Here is a 17,849-nt window from a genome sequence, read left to right as displayed (position 1 = left end):
AATAGGTAAGAAGTTTGCCCACCTGTATGCGAGCTGTAGTGCCACGCATCAGCCAGGCTGTGGAAACAGCCTTGGGGGCACACACTAATGAATGAGTACTGGCAGAGAGAGGATACAGAAGGACGTACCCATCCAGTGCTGAGCTGACCGAGGGCTCCTCTTGTGCCACGGGAGGGCTTGGTGCATCCCTGCCCCGCTCCCAGCTCAGCATCTCCTCCTCGGCGCTCGCAGGGACTGGGAGCTCAGTGCTGCTCTCCCAGCTCGCCTCCTTACGAGTCCACCGGTTACTCAGGTGAGGCTCCGGTCCTGTAAAAGAAATAATAATAATAATAAATTATTCCAAACCGTCAGCAGGACCAAGGAGCACATCGCACCATAAGGAATTAAACTAAGATTACCTGTGCTGTTTGTTCATGTCTGTCACTAACACGTGTGAGCCAGCATCCCTCTGCTCTGCCTTCGCTTTGGGTTTCCCTGCCCAGGGCCCCGTGTCCTTCCGCGCTCCTCTCACAAGGGGGAGTCCGGGGAGGCTCCAGCCTTTTGGGTTTGCAGCTCCCAGCGGGTGGGAGACAAGACAAACCTCAAAAACTGTCACCGGCCTGAAGGCCAGCTGCTTCACCAAATCATCTCTGGAGGAATGATGAAACAGAAAAGCTGGAAAAAGCTTTTCTTAGGGGGGAAAAGTGCACCTGAATTCCCAGTTTTCCATAAAATTCACCACAGGCTCAAATGAACCAGCATTCGCACACCTGCTAATGCTCCAGCACCAGCATCTCCGCTTGTCTTGGGCACGAATCACTGAAGGTTTATGCCAAACAGTCGCTGGTGCCAGGATGGGCTCTCTCAGCCTTGTTCCCAATTTGTGAAGCGAGCGTGTGAACAGAAGTGTCACGACTGCACTTGCTGGGAAATGAGGACGCGAAGGAACAGAGGGTTTTTTCTCCCGTTTGGAGGGTGGGGAGAAAGGGGCCATTTTCTTGCTTTTTTAACCTGGGGAAACGGGATTTGTTTGTGCTGCCACTGGCGAGCAGCAGCCAGGGAGCAGCAGGAGAGGCTGGCGAGCACCACTCTGCACTGAGCAGGCAGCACCATGCCGAGCCCAGGCACAGCACAGCCAAGCGCCTTCATCAGCTGCCTTCGTCTGCAGCATGGAAGGTCAGGCTCACGAGAGCTGGAACGAGCCAGTCCCCTCCAGACATCCAAACCTGGACCACATCAGCCTGTTCCCTTCGCAACACGCATCTGGCAGCTGACAGACACGAAGAGTCCCCCGGGCAGTCTGAGGCGATTACCGTGCCGCTTGACAAAAAGCTCATTTTGATTTTGAACCCGACTGCACAGTTTCTCTGAAGGCAGAGATACTGCATTCCAGAAATTAAATGGGTATTTCTCTCCCAGACACGATGCTGGCCACCGCAGCCCTTCCCGCGGGGAGGAACGGGCGCTCTGCAGAGCCTGGGGCTGACACAAGCCAGGCTGGACTGGTCTCCTTCCAGCACCAGTAAGGACAGGCTTTCATTAAAACAGAGAAGTGGCAAATGCATCAGATGGAACAAAATGAGAGGCAAATAAATTCCTTAGAGGAAGAAAAAGGAATGGAAACAAACCTCAAACAGAGGATGCCAGAAAACCCCCAGGAAGCAGCACAGCAGATGATCTGATGGGGATGCCAGCTTTGCTCTACAAAGAAAGCCACGATCATTACAGGAGAGCAGGAGTCCCTGCATCATTAGGGTTGCCACCAGTTCCCATCATAAACAGCTCGTTCTAGCAATTGCTATGGGGCTTGGAAAAATAGCTTAAGTTGAAAATTGCTATGTTAGCTGGCAAGGCAGGGTAGAGTGTTTCTGCGAGGTCTTAAAAAAGGAATAAACTGTTACTTAGCGACAAATCTTTGTCGCTGCTGCTTCAAAAACACATCCATTGGCTTACTTCAAAGTAAGCAAGCCAGTAAAACAGGAGACAACACGTTTTAAAGATAGGGGAAAAAAGGAAAAGCTAAAAAAAGAAAGGCTGGGACGTTGGGACACAGCCTTCAAGGGAAGGGCATCTTGTCCCAGAGCGAGATCATCTCGGCTGGGAGGTTGGCATCGCCTTTCTCAGGCGAGCGGGGAACAAGGCAGAGACCCACCACCAAGCAGGAGCTAATCCAGCCACACACAGGGACACGCCGATCCTCAGCCTACCCTGCCAAATCCCGCTCTCAGAAATGGACAAGCTACTGTGCACAAGTGTTTGAAGGAGAAGGAAAGCAACCCGAAACAGAAGTGAGGTACTCTGCCAGTGAAGCAGGTTCACGTTAAACCTCTTAAAATGAGGCTCAGACTACTTCAAGGCAACTGTGGGCACAGCAGTGAAGAAATCTTCACTTTCTAGTAGTGAACCTGAACAGCCTCAGCCCCCAGCAAGCCCTTGCCTGTCCAGATGAGCAGCCTGGGAGGAAATGGAGTTAAAAAAAAAACCAACAAAAACCAAAAAGGTAAAAAAAAAGAAAAGATAAATAAAGAAAAAAAAGAGTGCTGCTATGCTTCAACCAGAGTGCAACACACATAGGGGAAACCAGCAGCCGTGGGCATCCCTCTGGCTGAGCTGAGTGTGCCCCAGCGCCGGGCAGAGGCAGACAGGCACACGCCCCACAGTACCTGGGATGCTTCCCCGCGGCCGTTCCTCCTCGGGGGCAGCTGGTTCGGGATCAGACGCTGAGGAGATGAGCTGCTCAGAGCCTTCCTCACTGGCTGCCAGGTCCCTGCACCTCGCTGCTCCCTCCACTGATGCATCACTCTCTAAATCATCACTTCTGCTCTCTGGACCAAGTCCTTCAGGTGATGGAGAGCGTGAAGGCGGGTCGGGTGCCAGGCGGCTCTCGGTGGGCTGGGGGGGTTTCTGCTGCATGCCCAAGCCTCCAGAGACGGCTGATGTGTGGCGGCCCATAGAGACTGCTGCTGGATGATACAGTCCTCTGGGCACGGCTGCCCCAGTGCCAATTCCTGCCTGTCTTCCAACCTGCAGCATCTGAGAAACAGAGGGGAGATGGCTTAAGGAAAAAAACCACGCAGCGTGTTGCAAACGAAGCTTCTAGAGGATCACATGTTGGTTTCTGGACAGAAAAGTGTCACAGAGTTCAAGTATTTTGTATGGTGTTATTAGTACGCAAACACCTGGCACACATTTCTTGCATCCTAGTGTAAAAACGAGGGCCTGGACCTCAACTGAAGCTCCATGAGCCAGAACAACCAGTGGCAAGAGCACACCGGACCCACAACTCACATAAAAGGGACTGAAATACATGAAGGACTCGCACTAATCTAAACAGTAACTGTTTTTAACAAAGGCAAACTTTTAAGATCAGATCCCTGCAAAGTCTTTTAAGACCCTGGACCAAAGCACGACATTTAGATCTACCCACCGAAGTCACGGGAAACACCTTGAAGTGACTGACTCGAGCGGAACCCTTGTGCTCTGGTTGTGTGTGACTTTGCACGGCCGCTGGCAGCCCCTGGCTTAGGGACCGCAGCGTCCTGAAGCCAAGACGTGACCATTAGGACCCCGTGGCAGTGTCCATGGCACACTGGTGCCTTTCTGGAGCCACCCGCAGCAGCTGCTTAGAGCAACCTCCTCCTGCCGCTCTTCTCACGGTCTTCTCTAGAAGGCAGCGGGGTGAGGAAGGGTCCCCAGAGTCTGAAACGTCCATCTGCCATCGCCTACTTCTCTATATATCCTGCTTTGCTCACAGCATGTCAAAGCAAATAAGAATGAGGCAAAAATCACTGTATCATTGTCTTCCTTCTGCTCCTTCCTGTTAAATCACACCAAAGGGGAAGAACGACTACTCAGCCAACGCCACGTAGATGAAATCGCATTTTCCACAAGGTAACTTCACGCACCGAGCAGGAACATTTTAAATGGTGCTTTCCTCCAAGAACCACTGAACTTGCATAAAAATAGTCCCCACACTATAACCACTCTGCTTCTAAATCCCAGTGTTTAATACTTGCCTTTTTTCCTTTGCAAACCTACTCAATCAGAACAATTTAGGAGGAGTGGCTACTGCACCACTACTACTAAAAGGTCACTGCCAGTTGATGCAAAGCCAAAATTAGCTGTCGTAATACCACTGTTCACACTAAGCAGGGCTTACTTCTCAGCCCCAAACCACAGCAGGACAATTTACAGTCACCTCCACACCTCTCTCCTCTCTTTCATTGCCTGACCTCTTCCTACCATACAAACTCAGCTGCCAAGCCGAGCTTAAAGGGAACAAAGGCATCTTGTCTAGTCTGCGACCAAGTTTCATTTAAAAGGCTCAAATTCCACCTAACAAGAAGCAGAACAAAAAGCCATGAAGTTATCTTAAGCAGGAGTAAAGGTTCTCTACTCAGATTAAGTTCACAGCTTATTCCATCACCACTGCTCTCAGGTTCCTCCTAATTACTTTTTGGGTCTTGGATTTGCTGCTTTAAAACACATCTAGCAAGTACTTCATGGATTTAGCAGCTCCCGGATGGAGTGTTCCAAAACAAATGCAATTCAAACAGGTACGAGTGCTTGGCAGAGTCATAACAGCCACACATCTCCAAAACTCCTCTTTGATTGCAGAAGAAAAAATCATCTCTTCACCGCCTTCGCATTCTCAAAGCAAAAGTATGACAGATAGCGTTGGTCTAGGTCCTGTTTTTGCCACCAAACCAGTAAAAACATGCAGATAACTTACCTAAAACAGTCAACAAAATTACTGAACTTCATGTCACTTCAGCTGGGAGTTAAATGAAGCCTCTGCACAAAGCACACTTACAATCCTCTTTTTGGCTGTGGAGTGCAGGCTCCCCACTTCTTCCTCCAGTAACAAATACAATTGTATTTTTATTAGCATTAAAGTGTTTTGAAGAGAACAGAGATAAGAAAAAAAACCCTTCCATTAGGACTTACAAAAGGGCCCAGTCTCCTCCCGCAGCAGACCACTACATGAAAGCTAGGGAGGTGAAGTGGAGCCAGAGGCTTGTCTCTTCCAGGTCCAGGCGTTCCTCTTATCTGGTGACACCCCATTTCTTGGGGAAGGATGCTCTGCCAGCCAAGGTGCTCCTGGGAGGTGCCCTATGTCCAACAGACATGGCAGTGCCAAGATGCACAAGTCCAAAGTCTTCAAAGACGTCAAAAAAGTGTTTTGAAGTTGAAGAAGCCAGACTTCATTGCACAAAGGTTTCAGAAGCCCAGGTCATACAGCTCTGCCAGCTGAGAAGGACCTCTTCAGCACGGGACCTCTCCTCCAACTTGTGGCGCTGGATTGCCATTACACGGGGCTGCAAAAGGCTCGTGCTCAAGTCTTTTCCATGGAAAATCATGGTTTTCTAGACAAACACTGCTTGGGTATATGATTTCCGAGCTTAAGGGCTCCCATAAAAATTGAGTGATCAAAAGGGCACGTAGCCCATGGCTCAGAGAAGTACCAGATACTCACACCGGTGTCTTCGGGGCACTGGGATACTGACCATCTCTAGGAGATTGCTTCTGGGATTGTCCTTCTTGGTCTCCAAGATGCACCACTGATGAGGTTATCACATGGTCACTGGCATCCTGACTAGCCTGAAGGAAACCATCACGATACCAGAGGCAGTAAATAAAACCAGTTCTAAGCTGTGATGGTTTGTGTACTGGATATATCACCTGCTAACCACACGTGCTCGCTATGACAGTGACACAGGCACAATCAGTCCAAAAAAAAAAAAACAGAGTTACAGAGTAAGATTTGAGACACAGCACACAGACAAGGCAAGAGGATACACAATTTAGTTGAAGTTACCTTTGTATTTATGGAGGGAGAAGAGAAGGAGAAAGAAGACAGGGGAGAAAAAACTCCACAGCCAAGCTATTAACTGTACTTCAACATAAAGTGACGTATTTGGGTACGCACCAAGTTCTTGTCCTGTCCAAAATCTGCTAACAGTTTTTAAAAATCTAAGTCACGCCGTGAGCCTCTGGTGTTCTAGTATTTATGTAAACTCTTCCACAGGTTAGAAATCACATCTCCTACACCGACTGCTTCTAATCGAAGAATCTAGCGTTCAAAAATAAACTCACCTTCTCACCTACGTCTGAATTAAAAACGTTATTCGCAGACTGCTGGAGGCCTGCTTATATAGGTCAAGGTTTCTCGGGTTCATTGCTTTGTATATTGCAGTTTAAAGAACGCTCTAAATTCAAGGTTTTTAACTTTTTAATCTATGGGGAAAACTTCCTATAAACTCAGATTAACGACTGCTAATGCACTGAAGAAAGAAGACCGAAAACCTTCCTCCTACTATAAAAACAAAATAGTGTGGCCTCTGTTTCTTTTCTGATAAGAGTCTTAAATACCAAACATTTAACTGCATAATAACATTTCCTGGCAGCCAGGCAGCCTGCTTAGCAGATATATAAAGCAGGTAAAAGGAGAAAAAGTTAATTTCTTGGCTGAATGATTCCATCGGTAGCTATAGGGCAAACTAGAAAGTCTTTTAGTAAAGTAGCAGTTGATTCTTCTATCAATCTGCAGCACACATACTCTTCCAAGGAATGCATTAAATATGAAAATCATATCCCGTTATCATCTGCTCCCAGCTTTCAGCCCAGTAAGCTTGTCTTAATGAAGGCTGTAGCCTAAGGGACAAGCATGCTGTTGGCTCCTCTGAATAATGGAGTGATGCGACCGTTGCTGCTTATTACAATATCGCCTGGCTGAGGGGCTTTCACACACAGTCACAAGTGACTACTCTTGCCAGCATGCTCCAAGTTATTACAAGATGTTTTTAGACATTTCATCTAAAAGAGCTTTACTGCTTTTAGTGAAGAAAACAGCCACGGTCTTGAACCGTATCATTTATATGGAGATAGGAGGAGGGATTAGAAGCCTGCATTACTGCAGATATATAGCAGAATATATTTAAGTATTCCTTGTCAGTCTTTTTGTCTGTCCCTTAGATATGCAATCTCTTTTTGCTGCTTCTGAGAAAAGGTCAAAACGCACAAAATTAGAAATACGCCGTATGAATAGACTGCTGCATCTTAAAAAACACCAGTCATTAAGAATTTCCTCCTCGGCCAAGACCATTTTCACACTATTCAGCACAGGATCTGTAAAAACCAACACGAAGATGAACACAGAGTTCTCCCCCCTTTTTCATTCTAGTTCTTTGGTTGAAATAATTGCACTTTTTACCCAGGTTACTCCACTTTGCTCAGGCACTAAGCAGTATTTCACACCCCAAATGCCCCACGCACAGGCTGCTCAGCAATGCCTGCCTCACGCAGCAGCCCAGGGGGAAGCACAGCAATAATAAAACACATTTCCCCCTCCTTCTTCCGCATTACCTGCTCATTGTATTCTTCCTCCTTGTCACCTTCTGCTGACAAGTCACCCTCTTGAAGCAACAACATACTTTTAATTTCTCTTCCACACCATGCCTAAATGTGAACAAAACCATTACACACAGTTGAAGGCCAAAAAAACCCCACCACAAAACAACAAGTATCACTTTGCAAACTGGGCACTTTTAGATGTAATGTCTTTTTTTCACTTGGACTCTATTTAAAAAGCCAGAGATCCCATTTCCTCCTAACTTTTCCACTCCTCTGAACAAATGACGTGGCCTGCACACAATCTCCTGCAGGGTTTTAATACACATTTTTTCATTCACATAATTTAGAATCCTACAGAACAGTAATAACTTGTTGACTCACATTTATTTCATCCCAACTAGTAATTGTAACGCCAAATTATTTCTGCTCTATCCAGACAATGACTCCGCTGCTTTGGGATGAAATGAGCTTTAGAATTTGTTTTTGGTTTACATAAATCATCTTAAGACTCACTGAGCTATTATAAGGAAAATATACGGCAGATGTTATGAAGAGCAGCCCAGCATGAAGGGCAACTTGCTGTAGTGTTACTAACAAACAACTGCACAAACCGTCCTCACCTCCACTCCACTGTTTAATTGACCAAACGTAACGCCTCCATAGCAGGATGCTGCTTGAAAGCCAAGCACAGGCAGCACCTATAATTAATCCTGTTTGTTAGGAACCGTAAACCCCAATAACAAGTTACATCGGCCCCGAGTGAAAGCACTTCAACACCTATTTGCATCAGGTAATATGCATGGAAATAAATCTTTAGAATAATTAACTTAACCAGCTCTGCGCTTCACTCCAGTGGTGCATTCAGCAAGGCTGCTATTTCCCAGGTAAGAGAAGCTGTTCATAAAATTTTAAACATGAAATTTTAAGAAACAAAAACTAACCACATGAGAACTAAAGATGCTCTAAATAAACTCAAATGTAACTACTAGATTTTCCCAAAAGCTTAAGTGAATTTACTAATACTCCCAAAAATTACTGAACAAATTGCAGACACACATAGAAAAAAAAGTTAATTTTTCAGAAAGAAACGAAGTTTTGTCAGCTACAGCCATACAGTAAACTGTGCTCATCGTTATGATAAAGCACTCCTAAAGGGCGTTCTTTCTTTATGAAAAAAAAAGAGAAAATAGTAATAATTTCTTTCTGTGTACTTCCATGATAGATTAAATGATTACATGCTCCATAATTCTTACACAATCCACAACAAGGGAGCTTTTCATAACTGTAGCACAGAGGATATGTAATCCGTGCTTTGTTCCAACAGCTCAGAAAAATAAGTCTAACCCAGCAAAAATAAAATGGATGGCACAGAAACATCAACATGGAAGGAATGAATGAAAACCCTGCACGCAGATCCACCCGTGGCACAACTGTGGCTCACACCAGTGTGTTACAACAACGTACTGCTGGTCAAACTGGTGTGCATTAGGGCTGCTCAGCAAAAAAAAAATCCTTAAAAACAACAGGGGAAACGTAGCATCACAACAGAGCCCTGGTCCTGCTCTGCTTTAAATAAAAATTAAAAAATAAAAGGAGGGGGGCAGTCATGCACACACCCCCAGGGACAGGCTGTAACCTCTACGTTACCAAGCTGAAGGAAGGAACTGCATACAAAGGGTTTCTTACCCTTTACTGGGATGCACCTAGTGAAAGCCAAACCAGAGAAAAAAACCTACAAAATAAAGTACCTTGCTGCTTCCACAGCCCTACCCCAGGCTAAGCTCTAATAACGCTTCCTTGTGCGGTGTTGCCAGAGCATATTAAGAGAAAAGTTTCCAAAAATATTTTGAAGTCAGGTTTGCTCGTTTGTTTTCAAACTTCTACATCATTTTATACTTTTTCCCCTTCCAATCCCCCTGTTTTTATGTTGCAGTCTGATCCTTTCCTCCTCTTAGCTTTTTTCACAAGTGCTTATGTTTTTTTTCCCCACATACTTGCTGTCTCTGAGCACCTCAGCCACCCCACACCTCCCAGTCCTGCACCAGTGCCATCCAAGGGTGCTGGTGCACATTCACATTTCCTGGAACCTGGACCCAGGCTTTTCAGAGACCTCCTGTTAAGAGGATCACAGTCCAAGTTCTGCTGTCTCAGATCAAGCGGGGTGTGCCTCTGAACAGAGGAGAGAGGGAGGAAAGCAGGACACCCTGAGAACACTGTTCCTGTTTTAATTCAAACTGCATTTCAGAGACATAAAAACCAATCACCACTGAGCTCCCGACAGCCACACAAAAGTGGTGTGCCAGTACCACATCACAGGGGCTTTAAATACCTCAACCAATTTGTTTCCTTCTCTCCTTTCTTCCAGCAAGTTAAAAAAATGGGAGTGGCAGAGGGACAGGAATTGCCCCTGCCAGATATTTCTGAAGAACACTATTGCTCTTAGAAAGCAGATACAAACATTTCCCTCCCAGTTTTCAGCTCCTCAAAAAAATCTGACTCCACATATCAATGGCATGAGTACCTGCCACTATTTTTTTTTAAATCCGACATCATTATCAATCTGTATCACTTTGCAACACCCCAAATTGTTCTTCAGTGAATAGCAAGACAACATATTAATAATATGATTCAAAAATCCTCAGAGCGTGGCTGTTTCTTATAAGAAACACATGAACCATTTCCACATATGCTGGATCTCAGCTCTCCCTCACTTCCAAGAAGCACAGGGCACTTTACTGTAGGCTAAATGCAGAGCTCTGAAGTGTTGCTGACTACCTCTGCAGCTACAGGAGGGTCTGTACATCATATATTAGCAGAGGTTGGGTTCATTTCAAATTTCCAAACACTACCAGTTTAAGCACTCCAAAACATATGATGAGGTTTTACTAACAGCTGAAGCCTTGATGTGCACAATACTCAGACAAAACCAACTTAGCAACCCTGTAATGACAGTAAACACGAACGTATTAAGTCTTGTAGGAAGTTACTTTCACCTTCTGAATCATCTCTGAACCTGAAGTTTTCATACGAGCTTCAAACTGGTCAAATTCCTTCAAAAAGGTCTGGTTTCGCAGGAGAGCTGCTTTGTGCCGTTCATCTAGTTCTTTCAAGTGTTTTTTCAGCTTCATGTATTTTAGTTTCACTCTACAGGGGAAAAAGAAACTGTAACTTAAAAGAGTATGGAATTACAACAAGCACCTCCATTACAACCACTTTTCTGCAGACACATCCATACCAACACTTCTGTAGGAGTTGCCTCCCCCAAGAAGGAGCAGACACGTTCTGCACAGCTGTCCAAACCTGCATTGTACAGCTGACAGGAGGGCTCCTGCATAACTTCACGTTTAAACAGGGGGTTTGGTGTTCAAAATAAGTATATTAATAACTCTTGTTAATTAGTTTTAAATGGATTATGTTTTAGTCACTTGTATCCCATTAAATCAAAATTGTCTTTAGAAGAACGTGCTCTGAAAGCCACACAAATCGTGACACTAAGGCTGCGTTTCACCACTGCTTTAAGCCACCCTAAATCCATGCTGCCACCAAAACAGGCAGCTCACTCCAAGCCTTTCCTTTTTGGTGCCAATACTACTATCTGCTGTGTGGCCACATGGCAAATTAGGCCAAGAGTAATCCAGCTGAAAATCCATCTAAACCAGCTCTCACCCACCCAAAAAAATCAGACTCACTTTCAGCCAGACCTATTTTCTTATCTGATTACAGGGCAGCCACGCAAGCGTTAGTGCCAGCAAAGGGAAAACGTGAACCAGGGGCAGCCAGGAGCATCTTCTGGTCTCCATCTGCCTACACCTGCTTAAATCAGTTGTGAAATTGCAACCTAAATCCCCCAAGCTGACGATATTTCCAGAGAAACTTCAGTTCAAAACCTGTTAGATTAAAATAAATCAAATAAAAACAGAAAATAAAGGACACGTCATGTTTCCCCACCTGTTCAGGCATTTATTTATTAAATTTACATCTTCATTTTCTAACCTAAAGGCCCTCTTTCAGAAGAGGAGTTCCTAAGGGATTGGCCATGATTGTACCTAGCCCTCAGTCCATCCAGCCAAGACAGAAGAGCCACCTCTATGAGCTTCACAAGACACATTTGAGGAAAGGAACACTGGGTGAGACACTTCTCAGCCCTCTTTTGTTGTTGGTTGGGTTGTTTTTTTTTTTGTACAGACTGTATATACAATTTACATTAAATAGATAATGCAGAAACAATCCAAGGAGCAGGACCAGAACTTAGAATATCCTCTGGGACTTCCCAAAACTTTCAAGACTTTCTAGCACAAACCATGCTACAGTGGTTTTGCAGAAGTTGCACACAATCAACTTGCATGTTAGTTATTCCTAAGATACCAACATTTCAGTATGAACAGAATAAGGTAGTTATATTATTGCTGAAGTTATTTATTTCATCATTAACTTACAGACGTAAGTCTTACATTATACTTAACATATGAATATAAATTTATTGTTATAACAAAAACTTCAAGAAACCATTCTAGATGCATTCCATGGTACCCAAGTCTTTGTAACTAAAATAAAATAACCCATAAGAAGCTTTTAAACAGGCTTACAGGTATGCATCAGACTTCCTGTATTCCATCAGTTTTCTTTCTAATTCCAGCCGTTTGGCTTCACTGGAAGAAAACAAACAACAGAGTAAGATGAGACTATTTCACAGTTTAAATTCTGCAAATGTAAGAAATAAAGCATTTCACAGAGCATAAACTTTTCAGAGCAGAGAGCACATCTTTGCTAGATTGGTAGCCTTAGAGACTGATCTGCCAGCCGAGCTTATCACAAAAAAAAACAGCCTCAAAGCTTTTACTTCTCTCTTTCTTCCTTGTTGGAAGAAGAACTAGGTTGTTTTAAGGGGAAAAGCTGCCTGAACATGTATATATCCACACAAGACCCACCAAAATAGCCAGGCTTCTGCCCAGCTTAGGCTGATGCTTCAAGCCCTTTCTCCAGCAGCCCCAGGAAGGGCTCTGAGCCCCAAGACTGGTGGTTCATGAGCTCATCTCTCCCGTCCTTCCCCGCTCCAAGTCACCTCTTTCAGCACAGGAAATCCTTCGCTGGCCTTGTTCAAAGGGCAGCTCCCCAGAACCTCTCATAGGCATGTACCAACACATCCAAAAAATCCCAACTCTTCCCCAGCTTCCAGACCCAATGTCCTATCCAAGTATTTTATTTAATGATTTGAACTTAAAATCACATATTTCACACTTATGCATTAGGGCCAAGTACATCTAGAGATACAGTAGCACTACCTGCCAGAACTGACTAAAGGGTAACAGATAAAAGTAACCATCAAAAATATTCATGGTTGTGAAAATGCTGTGGGGCCATCTGTATCTGCCAAAGGAGTGCCAGGGGATGGGGGTGCATCCCATGGGGATGCTCAGACTGCTTAAGGACAAACTCCATACCTCACCTATAATCTATTTCAAAGAGAATCTACTTTCAGGAAGAGAAAAAGAGTAAAGCTGCTATTATTTAATAATTACAAATTGCATCTGAAGACGAGCAACCATCCCATGAGCAAAAAAAATAATCAGTTGATAAGACAAAGGCTGCCAGCAGATTCACATCACAAACCCTGCAACAACCAAAGCAAGGACCCCAAGTTGCTTATTAAAACCTAATTAAAATTCTTACTGGCCAGGCAGGTGATACGGGCAGGTACCCGAGGCTGCACGCACCCATACGCTAGGCATGCTCATCTGTGGATTTGTGTGCTCCCTGCAAACATGGCCATGTCATTGCCACACACATCTGCCTCCTCCCGGCTGCCCTGCACAGGAAAGCAAGAAAAAACCTCCTTCTGCTTCTTAGCCTGAGAGATCAAGGCATCCATTTTACCCATCTGATCCCACCACCATCTGAAACAAGATTAGGTTTTCATGTCATGCATGCAATTTAAAAGCCACGCTTCATCTGGGATCTCATCCTTTCAATTTCCTTTTACATGACGGACAGCCAAGCAAAAGCAGATTTCAAGATCTTGCTTTTACACCTCTAGAAGTAATTTTCATGACTCAGTGAAGAACGCCGATATCCTGATGGATGTAAAAGCTGATGGATGCCAACAGCCATTGGCTCCAGGCCTGTCTCTCATCCTCCCATACCACAGGTGGCACATCACATTCCTCAGCTCCTGAAAGATCGCTTCCTTCCCACCAGCACGGTTTTTCCGTGGCCCATTCACTAGTCTGTTACAGCTACTTAGCACACAAATATATAAGTAAGGTCTTCTCAAGGCAAGACCAAGCAGTATAAAAGCATCAGGTAAGAGCCTCTCAGCACTGAGTACCATCATTATGGATGCCTAAAACGATCACGGCACAGCTTCTGGTGTTCTGCAGCACAGCTCTGTCCAAGCACTGAATTAGAGGCAACCAAGACTTGTAGATTTGCTTGCCCAGGTTGTGGCAAGGTTCCAGCACAGTTTCTCTGTGCCAGTGACAGAAGTGAAGCTTGAAGCAGTACAAGGATCATTCCGGCCTCTCCACTGCACCACCACCTCCTTTTTTCACATGCAAAACAAAGCGCTCGGCCTGAAACTTGCACTTGTTCACGCAGTTTTGTGTTAGGTTAAAGTTGGGCAAATAGGTATCTACTTTTTTCTTAAATGGGCAAAACCAGCACACTTGAGAACTCTGTAAGGATCCAGGTGACTCACTTTCAAACAATCCTGAATCTTCAGGCTACAGAGAAAGTGTGTTAGCTTGGGATTTGAGAGCAGAATTAAATTCCCTGGTCAGCCACAAGCTCTCTCTAATCTGGCATTTCACCAGGCATCAATCTGCAGTGATATTTGATCCCTCACCTCCCATTTAAACCAGCAGGACTAAGACGCCTCAATATTTTTTGAGATACCAGGCCTTAGTCTCTTTGTGCTTCAGTTCCACATCCATAATGTAGGAATAACAGCGCTACTGCCATAATACCCTGTTGAGATAAGTACCTAGAAATCGTGCAACACTTGGGCGCAACGCAATCTCCCCATAAAAGTAAGAAATGTTATTTTTACAGTTGTTTTCCTGCACCAATCCGACATTAAATCAACTGTTGAGCACTGAGCTGCATCCACCTTACTGGCCTGGAGCCTGGCCAGAGCCTGCTCAAGCCTTAGCCAAGTGCGCCGGTCCCCCCTGTGGGTTAGGGAGGGCCTGTTTAGCACCACCTTCTCCACACAACTGATAACAGCAGACATTTCTGAAACTAATAATTCTATAGTTCAGTGCTTTACTTCATCGCCCAACCGCTCAGACACTGCCTTTCTCACCAGCAGGCGCTGAAGATGGGGTGCTGAGTGATCACAACGTGGTCAGGTCTGCACAAAACACAGGAGGCAAGCTCTCTGCCCCACTTCACTTACCCTAGACACCTTAAACCTAATTCTGTACAATTCTGCACACAACAGATACCACTGACCTGCACACAGAGATCTATGCATGCAGTAATTTTTATATTTAGATTGGACAAAGTACCAGCGTTACCAATACCAACATGGCCAATGGAGTCTTACACAGAATTGAAGGTACAGTTAGGGAGGCTTTGCACAAGCCTCAAGGCAGTCCATGCCGACCATTTATCAGAAGCTTAATATCTGGTGGCTAATCTCTCAAGCACTGCAGAACTTAGATATTTAAAGGAAAAAAGACATTTATGAGAGCAGGTGGAAAAGAAATATTCATAAGAACTCCCTTCTAGTTCACCAGGTCAGACGGGGAACAGAAGCAAGCAGCAGCTCCCTCACCATATTCCATCTCTTGCACATACAGCTTATTAGCAGTGGCTCATTGTTCGCTTAAGCACAACTGCGAGCTGAAAGCAGGGCTGCAGTCAGGGGTGAAACAGCTGCCAGGTACTTCAGGTCTTAGAAGAGGAGACTTGAAATTAGATCAGCGCAGAATTCCACAGCGGGACTTAAAAAGCTGAAATGCTCCAGTGGTTTAACAAAAGTTTTTATATTTTACATTTTAAGAGTTGTTTAGATAAAAGGTATCACTCCGAGAAATTCTGAAGAGGCAAATGCCTCTGCAGCACCATTCCCAGAGGCAGCAGCGGCATACAAGTTGCAGTCTGGCATAAAAATTACCAGCAAGTACAAATACATCGTTTATTTTATATTTTAAAGTACCTACAACAGAAGTGTGCCAGGCAGGAAGGGTCTGTTTATTATCACAAGACCTGTTAAACTGAGTCTCCAAAGGAAGCACAGCTTCTGCAATCATGCTGTCTGCCAGCAATCCCCCTTCCCCAAATAACTCCTGAGCCTTTTGGTGCAGCTGAGTTAGAGGAGCTGACCTCTGAAGTGTCCTATGTTCCCAGAGGAGCTGAAGAGGGGTAGTGCATCTGTGCAGCGTGAGCTCAGCCCTAGCTCGGAGAAGCTACAAAAAGAGGTGACAAAACTTCATGCAGATCGGGCTCTCGGGAAGCACAAGGCATCTCTAATCCTAACACGAGGGATATCTGCACACAAAGAGACAGTTTACAGCAGCACGCAGCCTAGAACACTCAGATTTCAATCTGCCCTCTCCCTTCCTTTTCTAACGCCACAATTTAGATAAAGTGTCTGCCCTATCTAGGGCCCACATCTTTAATAATTTCTATACAATAAAAGTATACTTTGTGTTCTTATCCAGTCCTTTAAACAGCAAGTGATTTCTGTGTTGTTTGCCAGTGGTCTTCCAGGCCAGAAGAGGATATTAGCGAAGATACACACAGCACTTCTGTAAAAGCACTCTCTACATCCAAGTGTAGATTCTCGTGGCCACGGCGTTATTGTTTCTGCTAATACTGCGTTTGGAGGTGCTAGCGTGAGACCCACAAATCACTCTGCTGTATCAGACATAAAATAGGCTGCTTAAAAAGCAACTTCATAACAGCATACCATAAATGATCTGGAGAGACTTCCTCTGGCCAGAAAAGAGAGCGCTAATTGACACCAATTACCGCGGTTATTGCAGGAACAGGCCGGGAGCGTCCCTAATTGTGCACAGCTTCAGAGGGACTGAGCGGGGACTGCCATCCCCCAGGCCAAAGCCCCTTCAGAAAGCTTCCACCACCACACACGCCTGCTGTTGTCCTGAGGGTCAGACCTGCCCTGAAGCACCCACAAACCGAAACACCCCAAAAATCTTTTTTTAAAGATGTGTGTAGGAGAAACATCTGTATATGTCCATCGTCCAGCCAGCTTGTTTCATCAGCTAGCCAGCTCTGAAATACCAGCACCTAATGTTATTTGCTTGTTTGCTTAAAGTAACAAGTAATTTAGTAGGTATTGCCAGAAGTGCTGCAGGACTTCTCGGACAAGCAGTGAGGGCCCTACGGCACCTTCAGAAGCCCCCCGCTGTGCTAGCACAGCAGCCGGGCTGGAAACACAGGAGTCGGGGGTACCGATGAGCTGAAGCATCCCCCCCCCCGACACACAACCAGCCGGCAGAAGGCGACAGAGCAGCAGCGCCCTGCTGAGACACTGCTGGGGACGCCGGGCTGTCCCCCCCGCCCCGGGGAAAGCCCCCGTGAGCCCCACTTCGCGCTCCCCCCACCTCAGCGCGGCCCCGGGAAGGCGAGAACCCGCCTCCCCCGCGTCCTCGCGGCCCGGGGCGGAGACCCGGCAGCCGCCCTGCGGCTCGGGAGAGCGGCGGGGGCAGCGGGCCGGCTCCGGGCCGGCGGCAGCGGCTGGCAGGACAGCCCGCGAGTGCCGCCCGCCCCTCGCTCCCCGTCCCGGCGGCAGGGGCCTGGGGGTGTGGGGGGGAAGCGCGGTCTCCTCACCTGTGGCGGAGGCGCTGCAGGAGGCCGCCGAGCCCCTGGCAGCCATGGCGGGGGGCGCCGGGGGCGGCCGGGCCGGGCCCGCTCATGCCGCCCTGTTTACGCCGGTGGCCACAGCGACGGCTCCCGCCGTGCCCCGCGCCGGCCCCGCCCCGGAAGCGGCGCCTCCCCGCCCCGCCCGCGCGCGTTGCCATGGCGCCTCCCGCCGTGCTGAGGCGCGGGCAGGGCCCGGCCCGGCCCCCCGCCCCGGGGCGCGGCTCTGGACATCCGTGTGCACATAGATACACACACACGTACCTACACACACACGTACCCGTACGCATCCACAGCGGGGGGGCACCCGCGGGGCCGCAGCCCCCCGAGCGGTGCCCGCGCTCCTCCCCGCGGCCCTGACCAGGCCCCGCCGGCCTGTGGGCCCCTGGGCCCGCGGTGACAGGGATGGGTGGCCTTGGGCCACCCTGTAGGTGTGAGAGGGCGAAGCCGGCTTGTCCCCATCCAGCGAGCACGGGGAGACCCAGAACGGGCGAGGGGCTGGGCAGCGGGTGCGGGTGCAGGCCTGCTGCCCTCCGCCGAGCACCGGGCAGGGAATGGGGCCTCCTCAGTGTTCCTCAGAGGCGCCCCGGGGGCCACCTTTAAGGCATTTTTAAGCCTTTAATGGCTTAAAATGGCTTAAAAATGAGGGCTATGGAGAGCGTTGCCAGTGCGGGAGATGGTGGGCACGCACC

At 47.0% G+C, this 17,849-nt stretch overlaps 1 protein-coding gene across 2 annotated transcripts in view; it reads right to left on the bottom strand.

The window, feature by feature from the left end:
* Positions 1 to 17,261, bottom strand: part of KIZ (kizuna centrosomal protein) — a 42,351-nt gene extending 25,090 nt beyond the window's left edge. For both annotated transcript variants that reach the window (XM_068406738.1, XM_068406746.1), the window contains exons 1-6: positions 17,128 to 17,261; positions 11,919 to 11,981; positions 10,326 to 10,476; positions 7,345 to 7,437; positions 2,643 to 3,012; positions 129 to 306 (exon numbers count right to left, since the gene is read on the bottom strand). In XM_068406738.1, coding sequence (XP_068262839.1) covers positions 129 to 306; positions 2,643 to 3,012; positions 7,345 to 7,437; positions 10,326 to 10,476; positions 11,919 to 11,981; positions 17,128 to 17,213 — 941 coding nt within the window. In that variant the 5' untranslated portion in view covers positions 17,214 to 17,261. The remainder of the gene's footprint in view (positions 1 to 128; positions 307 to 2,642; positions 3,013 to 7,344; positions 7,438 to 10,325; positions 10,477 to 11,918; positions 11,982 to 17,127) is intronic.
* Positions 17,262 to 17,849: the final 588 nt, after the last annotated feature.

The sequence above is a fragment of the Nyctibius grandis genome, chromosome 1 (genome assembly GCF_013368605.1).
Source record: "Nyctibius grandis isolate bNycGra1 chromosome 1, bNycGra1.pri, whole genome shotgun sequence".
Lineage (NCBI taxonomy): Eukaryota > Metazoa > Chordata > Aves > Nyctibiiformes > Nyctibiidae > Nyctibius > Nyctibius grandis.
Note: the sequence above shows the minus strand (reverse complement) of the source record. Positions and strands in the feature narration are given on the sequence as shown.